Genomic DNA, 8,962 nt, shown 5'->3' on the forward strand with positions numbered 1-8,962 from the left:
GATGCTGCAGATGCTTCCCTCGTCCGGACAAGAACCGTCTCTCTTTTCATATTCTATTCCTGCATGCCGAAGGGCGAGGATATCAATGTCAGCCGTGTGGTGCTGGTAGTCTGCCTCTCAGATGCCCAATTTTCCACTATAACTTATGCGCAGCTAACTGACGATGTTCATGCATGTGCTGGCCGGCGATGAAGGAATCACAGAATGTAAGTTCTTTTGTCCATTCTATCTGAAAGTCTAGGGTGAATTCAAGCACAGTAAACTTTTTATTCAAGCTGTAAAGTTTTCTATCAGTGCTCCTAGGATGCTGGGCCAGGGTGTCTTAATCACGGCAGGATGGTGACATTGGTCATTGAGTTTGCGCTTATGATACAGCCACGCTAACAAGAATGAGAAAGAGTAGTAGCGGCTTCCAATTATGTTCATCAGTTCCATCTGTGCATGCAGCTAGTCTATTGGAATATCCTCATGGCAGCGAAAGAAGATTAGCGAATTAGCTCCTTCTATCCAAAATATTCAGAGCAGGCCAACAAAATTACTCTATAGCACTACTAGGACTAATTGCCGGCCAGGACCAATGACGTATTTAGCCGCTTCCCTGATACTGATAGCACCGGAAATCAACGTCACAGGCAACCGATGAGACGTGGGCCTCGATTCTCCTCCCTTTGGCGTGGTTCCACTGGACAAGGTAACCGCATTCAATTCTGTATGTTTATTCTCGGGTTGGCTTCTCGGTATTTACAAAGAAGCTTCTCTTTGTTTCCATACTGGATTAATAGGACTCCCAGCACTTCGGCCACCATCATGGAGCTGCCAACGTTCTCTTGGTGATCTGCTGGCTGGGGACGGTTGTCGGCTTCCATCTTTTTTAAGCACTCCTGAGAGTAAGTTAACTATTAGTTTCGTCCTCAAAGATTTGTGAATGAAATTCCATGTTTAATTTTGTTAGCACCGAAACTTCTGATAACCGGGTGAAAGCTTAATTCATGACTGAGATTGCATGGCTGTGTTATTAACAGAATTGCATGGTTGAGCTGAAAAACTAGCTAGAATTACATGAATCGTGATCAAGATCGCTTGTTGCTCGACAGAGCTTGCTGCTCGAGATATGCTAGCCAGCTGATGAGCTCCGTCGGTATGATCCATTAGTGTATGTTAAATCGAGCTATTGCCAGATATGAAGTCGATGGCAGCGAAAATGAATGAAGAAATCAGAAGCACTTCTCAGGATTCCTTTGACTTGCGAGCAGCGCCTGCTGGCATGTCTCCGGGCAAGATGCGATTCGACTTCGTCGGTTTCCAGAGTCAGTCGATTAGGAGCCCAACGAATGAGTCAAAGAGCTCCATGTTTGAGCTCGAGGGCTTGAAAATGGACTCTGCCTCAATCATGGAGTCAGGCAAAGTCTCCGGCACAATGATGAGTGCGTCTATGGAGGCCGTTACCGCTAAAACAACTCTAGTTCAGAAGGTAAAATGAGAATTATAAATGCAGGGCAAAAAGCTCGTTTCTCAGTCCAATTCGACATGGTAGTCACAATCGCAAGCTTCTTGGCAGATGATAGCTGAGCTCGTTGCGACATTTTTTCTGGTGCTTGCCGGGTGCGGATCCATAATCGTGGATCAGATGCACGGCGGGGACATTGCCCATGTAGCGATTGCAACGAGCTTTGGAGTCGCGGTGACGATAATGATATACGCAACGGGACACGTCTCCGGAGCGCATATAAATCCGGCGGTGACTCTTGCATTTGCGACAGTTGGGAGGTTTCCATGGATAGAGGCAAGCAATTCGATTAATGCTGCATCGGTAAATCTGTTCTCAGCAGAAGAGTGGAGGATTGCAAACGAGAGAGAGAGAAAGCACAGCCAGAGAGAGAGAGAGAGAGAGAGAGAGCATGTGGATTGTGGATGAACGTGTACTAGGATGAAATCTCGACTGCTGCTGTGGACAGGTGCTCCCCTACGTGATCGCTCAGGTTTCAGGCTCTGCCTTCGCATCCTTTACTCTTCGCTACATCCTCCACGACGCAAAAGCAGTAGGGCTGGCCGTCAACCAGCCTCCAGATGGTGCGCTCCAATCTTTTGTGGTGGAAGCCATCATCACCTTCATCCTCATGTTCGTCATCTCGGGGGTCGCCAGCGATTCTCGAGCGGTAATCGAAGAATTTTCATTCTTTGCGGCATCTTCTCGACCCCTTGATGATCTTCCCGTTTAAAGCTCTATTGATAGATTGGGCAGCCTGCAATGCTGAGGCGCATGCTGGGGTGAATGATATTGCTCCGGATGCAAACATCTATAGCTTACTAATCTTCATGAGATGGCTAACTAAGAAATTGCTCTGGATACAAGCATCGATACTGATCCAGAGCTTACTGATCGGACTGAGCAGGTGGGAGAGTTTGCTGGAATCGCAATAGGGGCAACGATCGCCCTAAATGGGGTGTATGCAGGGTAAGCACGAGTGATTGTATTGCTTGGAGTAGCATGTTTTGCATCCAGACGACTGAAACTGTGGAGTGTTGCTTGTGCAGGCCGTTGAGCGGAGCATCAATGAACCCGGCGAGGTCGATCGGACCAGCAGTGATAGCGAGGAATTACAAATGGCTGTACGTATACGTAACCGGCCCAGTGCTTGGAGCGATTTTGGGTGCATGGATCTATAACGCCATTCGATTGCCGGAACCTCCCAAGATGAAGATGATGTTGGAACAGGAGCCACAAGCACCTTCAAAAACCTTTGTCAACGCTTTGTTCAGGTCTTGATAATCAAGAGCACCTCAACATCATCTCTACTCTCCATCCCCGTTGAGACCTTGGGAAGTTGTTCCAAGGGGCACATAAATCGATCGGGACCTTCGGCACCGTACCCCACCTTTATGCTAGCTCCTCCAACTTCCCAAACATGAAGTTCCCAAATTTTGGTGTATAGTGGACTAAATTCCCATGACGTATCGGTGTATAGGTTAAAATGACCTACATTACTAGACCCCAAAACCATGAGATGTAAATTATTGCTACCAAGGAGTTTGTTCTTATATCACCAATGTACTACTATATATGTTTGCTATAATTGTGTACACACACTTGCTTTAAGATCTCTCTATCTCCATCATTTAATCTAGCTATGTTTCCAAGTCTCATCATGCATTACGAACTCTAATCTTTCACTACTTCTAGTTAGATGTACAAGCTAACAATATATACAAACCCACTCATAAAGCTAATATTTATGTATTGACTTCAAAACCCAAAGGTGTATCATCATATAAAAAATATCATCATTGAAGATGTATAATGATGTGGCATGCATTTTCATATGTTAATAATAATTGTTTATGTGGGAAGCAAATAGGGTTTTACTAGTTAGTATGCTTTCCAAAGTTGTACATTGAGTAGCCTTAGCAATTAAGGTCTTGTACAATATGAATTGGAGTTCTACTAAATGATATAAGTGTTATATAAGTAGACAATAGATATTTGAATACTGGAGAATGACTAACATGCATTTCATCAATTTTGGACTCTTTTTCAATTTTTGAATAGAACCCAAAATCATTCCCAAATCAAAAGTTAACTTTCTAACACTATCATTTCCAAATAAAAAGTTTATTTTCTCACATTTCATTTTGCACTTATAATGGATAAACTAAGAAACATAATTTCTTCCTTTGTCTGTATTTAAAAAATCTTAGTTTAAACTCCTATTTTTTGGAATCCTCCTTTAAAAAAGTAATAACTTAAATAGAAAAGTAAATAATTTCCATGGTGGCACTGCCAATATAAAAATTATAGAGAGTAATTTGCAATAGGAACCAAATTCATTTTGATCTCTAAGTTTTATAATTTTAAAATAACAAAATTTTAAGAACATATTCACCAAGTTTGAGATCAGTATATTCATATATTCATTATGAACTTAATATATGGACTTTGATGTGTTACAAGTATAGGAGTGAAAGGACCAAGTATAATAAACCCTTTCTATCAAAAAAGAATCATTAGTAGCATTTATATCAAAGGCTGTATCTTTAGCCAAGTCCATGTGTGCGTGCGTGTGTGTGTGTGTGTGTGAGAGAGAGAGAGAGAGAGAGAGAGAGAGAGAGAGAGAGAGAGAGTCCTATGGATTGCAGTGTAGTGAACACAATCAAGGTAGAGATTTGCATGCTTTAATTTGATTTGAAGTGTTTTTTTTGTTCTTTTGATTTAGTATTCTTAAATAAATTAACTTAAAAGAGATACTAATGATTTGCTTATTGCAATCAAAATTTACCGTTTAGGGAAGTGAGATTTGGGTCAACAATGCTCTTGGAATGGATGTGTGATTGTGTTATCATTTTTTCAGGCCAATTACCTTGTAGTGGGGAAATCCTGGGGCACCAACTCACTTTAGTAAGAAAACACATCAAAATCTTGAGTATGAGATGAATTCAACAATATGCCATGAGTAGAAATTATTCAAATGAACATGATTGTGTTCTACAGTAAAAGAGCTTCAAATATGTCTTTACGCCTTGAAATTTGGGTAACATATGAAAAAGTTACATTAATTTGAAAGGAGATGGGTTTTCATATTTTATTGTATTTTTTCTTTTACCCCCCCCGAGCCCCCCCCCCCCCTTGGGCCTCACATATTATGAAAAATATGTACAAATTTTAAAATCTTACATATTTTTCAAGGTATATACTCATATTTCATGGGTGGGGGGGACATGAAATTTTCATATTTTTCCCTTGCACATTTGAATTTTTAAAAGGAAATCCATGCATGTTATATATGGACCTTGTCCCTTCATACCCTAGATTTTAGACGATGGTAGTAACATATTACATATTGAGTTGGCACCCCAGCTGGGGGGAAATTGGGGAGAAATTTCTCACAAGTGGAGTCATATGCCAAGCACTACTACAATATCTATGACAAGAAAATGCATGACTATAATATGGCAAAGTTATACGATGATTACTATTTATTCTATAGATAAAAAATTTATTGGAAAGGCACATGGATATTATAGTAGTTCTCATTGAATGGAAGCATTAAGCTCCATGTACAGTGGCTAAACATGCCTTGATTTAATATACAAAGTAAATTTTTCTATAATGGATATCTATACATTATCATATTATTTGTTGCAAAATGTAGCACTTTAGGATAATTTTTATATTTATTCAGCCATGTTAACTTTTTTTAACATGTGAGTTATTGATGAAGTGTCCTAGGTTGTGCATGGGTGACAATAGTTAGTAGGTACTACTAAGTTGTCTGTAGGATCATGTAAATGCGGTATAGATCGAGTATAGATCTAGGTATTGGAAAATAATGATGGGTCATGGATTGCTTTGGGATGTGATGTGAATAGAATGGGCATAGAGGTGTGTATGCCCATGGTAATATTTGATATATCAATCTATTAAGAGTTGAAATGTATTAATGTATTAAGAGTTAAAACACAAAATACATTTGAGAGAAATTATTTCAAATTGTCATCCCCATTATGTATTTACAATGAATAAAAATTTGGTGAGGAGACCATTGGAGAATGTTTTTTGAAAGAGAATTGAAAATAAAAATAGGGTCTATTAGAAAAAGCCTATCATGTATAGTGGCTATGCATTGTTTGACGAACTTAGAGATTCAATTAGATATGAGTTTTTATTTTTTTAATAAACCCCAATGGTGTCAAAATATATTAATTCATGCATGGATGAGATAAATTGTTAGATATTAGTTTGTGTGGGATGTCATAGATGAAATCTTGTAAAAAAGTGTGTAAGTATTCAGAAGTTATAATGACTTGGTTTTTAAATAAAACCTCAACGGCTCACATGTGATCATTCATATAATACTACACATGGGTCCTATTTCGATGCTTAAGCACCGACGTTTAGCATGCGTGGGGCACTAATCATCGATAATCAAAGTGGGATTAGTTAAGTGTCGCTATATAGCAACTTTAGACAAGTGTCACTATATAGCGACACTTACTAGACTTGTGAATGGTCGTTATATAGTGACACTGAGACAGTTTCCTATAGTGACGTTTTACAGAGAGTTTTTTCTTGTATTGACCTTTAAAGATAGCTTTTTCCAATGATAAATTTTTTTTCCTTTTGATACATGTTTGATCCTCTGAGAGAATAAAAGTACAAGAGCATGTACATCAAGGTTGAAGCTCATATATTCATGTCCAAGTTTGAGATGAAAAAAATCAATGAAGAGCATTTACATCAATGGCTTTGAGCCAAGTCATGCACCAAACAAGTCTATCTCTAACTCTATACCAAGTTGATCTCCTATATCATCATCGTACTCTAGCATTGTACATTCACCTAAGACTTGATCATCTTTTTCAATAAAGTGTGGTAATTCTTGATGATCGTCATCTTCTTCCTCAATATCGTGATCTCGATCTTCCTCCCGTATGATGTCATTATGTGCATCTTCCTCTTGGCTCATATTGTGATCTTCATCTTCTTCGCTAGATCCATCTGGATCAATTGGATCCGGCATTGGTAGTGGCATCTCCATATCCATATCTCTATCTTCAAAAATTTTCTTACTTCGTGGTGCAACTTGGATCACATACCACTATCTTAGATCAGAACGATCTGGCTGAAAAACCACCTATATTGAAGATGGGTGCCAAATGCCATCAATTATATATATGAAATTATGCTTAAGTACATGTATCAATGGATATTAAAAAACGAAAGCTTCGATTAATTAAATCATTAGTATGCACCTGCTCACAATGCTCAGGGAGAACAAAGGTATCACTTTCATCGGTCCAAAGTTTGGTGGAGTATATTGTAAAGAAACTGCTACTGTCTTTTCTCACTGTTGCATGGGGACCGTTGTAAATAGTTCTAAGCCATTTTACATCAAGAATGAAAATACTAAATCGTCTAAAATCAATTTCATAGATTTCGCGTATGGTCCCACAATAAACCAACTGCGAGGAGAGAAGATTGGTATCCGAAGCACTTGCTCGGCTATCTTGTGTGAAGTTAACCATGACTCCACAATCATACGTGACTCTCTTTGAATCGATCCATTCCACATGAAAATGTCGTCCATATGACCATAATGCACTGTACTTTTTGTACTGCAAAAGAGCATCATTAAAACAATGAAGATGCATCTACTTTATAGCGTATTTTGCCACAAATAATTACTTAATTATGTTAAGAGGTAAGAAACTTACATGCATCATACATCCACATGATAAGTCTCACTCACGTTCGTTTATTATCTCTCCATTGCATTCGGCTTTACGTAGAGCCATTTGTGGCCAATCAAGTGACATGTGAGTGGGGAGAAGGGCAAGGTCCTGTGGATATGGTTGCTATCGCCTATAAATTACTCTAAATCTCTTCCTTGCAACTATTCTTTCTGCTTTCGCCGCTTCATATCTCTCAATCCGATTCTGCATCTCCTTGCTATTGAGGATACAAAACTTATTGAATTTCTCCATTTGCTCTTCGCTCATCTTTCTTTCCATCCCTTTTCCTTAGGGAACCTCGCCAATGATGCGATCATCATCCTTTTTATGCCAAGCCTGTGGCATATCGAGATCTATGGATGCAAGAAACTTCGTGATATATACTAACGACTCTTGTACAAGCCATCCCTCTACCATGCATGCTTCTAGTCTTGCTCTTTGCCTTACAAATCCCTTCAAAGTTTTCATAAACCGCTCGAGAAAAAACATCCACCGACTATGAATGGTACCCGCAATGGCCACCTCATTAACTATGTGCACAAGCAAGTGCACTTGAGTTGTCATAATGCTCGAAGGAAAGTGCTTCTCAAGCAAGCATACGGCTTCAATGGAGTCCACCCTAGCCTTCTTGATGCTCGATATGGAGATCTCTTTTTGAGATATCCACCTATTTCACATGCCCACGTAAGATATATTCATGATTGGTCTACAGATTATTTAGCTTAAATTGAAGAAAATGCAATCAATGCAATTTGATAGTAAGCATACCTCACAATACCACTGATCTTGAATATAGCATTTCTAACGTCTTCTTGTAAGCACCCTTTTAGTATAATTGGGAGGATGAACTATCAAAGCAACAAAGAAGTCATGTCAATAATATAACATAATCATAATTACACTAACGCATCACAATTATCGATACACTAATCCTACACCTTAGAATACCTGTAAGATCTTGTGCCAATCATGGGACTTGAGCCCACTTAGCTTATTATCCTTTGAAAATGCTCCTTTCAAGCAACGCATGTACCCTATGGGTGTTCGAAAAGAGGCAATGTCCACCTTGACCACTGCCTCCTCTCTCTTGGAGAGGATCGATGTTGCTTTTGGGAGGATAAGACGCATGCACTTGGGGCCATAAACGAGACATCCTATTCATAGCACGCAAGTGTTCTCGCACTCCTCTTGAGTCTTTGAATCCAACCAAGTGTGCCCAAATAATAGCCCCGACATTCTTGAAGATATGCATGGGATCCAAGAGATGATTGATTTGTAATTGACCCCAATAAGGAAGCTCATGAAAGATGGATAGCCTCTTCGTACCACGAGGAGGTTCCTCTCCATTCGCCCTCCAAGCATGAATCTAGTCACTTGCCTTCAAATATGGTGGTAGTGGATCAAGTTGACCTCCACGCGCGAGATGGTCCAGCGAAAGGTATCGAGCATGACCTTCATAAACATTTTTCCTCATATGTTTTGAGTATTGTGCAAGCGGTTTCAAACCCAATTCACAAACAGGACAAGCATAACGCAATGGGGAGCTTCTTGGTGATTCTCTATTAGGTAGTGAGAAGCTCCAGTACTTGGATATGTTAGATGATTTTCCATGTCTCTTTGCAACAAGCTATTCACAGGTTCGACCAGTCTCTCTTGTGGAGCACAAGATTGAGTTGAAGCCAGAAAGCAAGCCAGTTGTGCAACACTTAAGGCGATTGGGCATGATTCAAGCTAA

At 39.6% G+C, this 8,962-nt stretch overlaps 1 protein-coding gene across 1 annotated transcript; it reads left to right on the top strand.

The window, feature by feature from the left end:
* Positions 1-1,201: 1,201 nt before the first annotated feature.
* Positions 1,202-2,767, top strand: LOC147900748 (aquaporin NIP1-1-like). Its single transcript, XM_087375733.1, has 5 exons — positions 1,202-1,471; positions 1,559-1,783; positions 1,956-2,156; positions 2,394-2,455; positions 2,536-2,767. The coding sequence occupies exons 1-5, from the start codon at positions 1,202-1,204 to the stop codon at positions 2,765-2,767; spliced, it is 990 nt and encodes a 329-aa protein (XP_087231859.1).
* The last annotated feature ends 6,195 nt before the right edge of the window (positions 2,768-8,962 follow it).

This window comes from Dipteris shenzhenensis, chromosome 6 (assembly GCF_047967505.1).
Source record: "Dipteris shenzhenensis isolate YYH24624 ecotype China chromosome 6, Dip_SZ_1.0, whole genome shotgun sequence".
NCBI classification, from domain to species: Eukaryota; Viridiplantae; Streptophyta; class Polypodiopsida; order Gleicheniales; family Dipteridaceae; genus Dipteris; species Dipteris shenzhenensis.

Coding starts and splice junctions, on each gene's coding strand:
- LOC147900748 (XM_087375733.1), top strand. CDS start 1,202: ATGAATGAAGAAATCAGAAGCACTTCTCAGGATTCCTTTGACTTGCGA. Junction 1,472..1,558: donor AAACAACTCTAGTTCAGAAG/GTAAAATGAGAA, acceptor GCTTCTTGGCAG/ATGATAGCTGAGCTCGTTGC. Junction 1,784..1,955: donor GGAGGTTTCCATGGATAGAG/GCAAGCAATTCG, acceptor TGCTGTGGACAG/GTGCTCCCCTACGTGATCGC.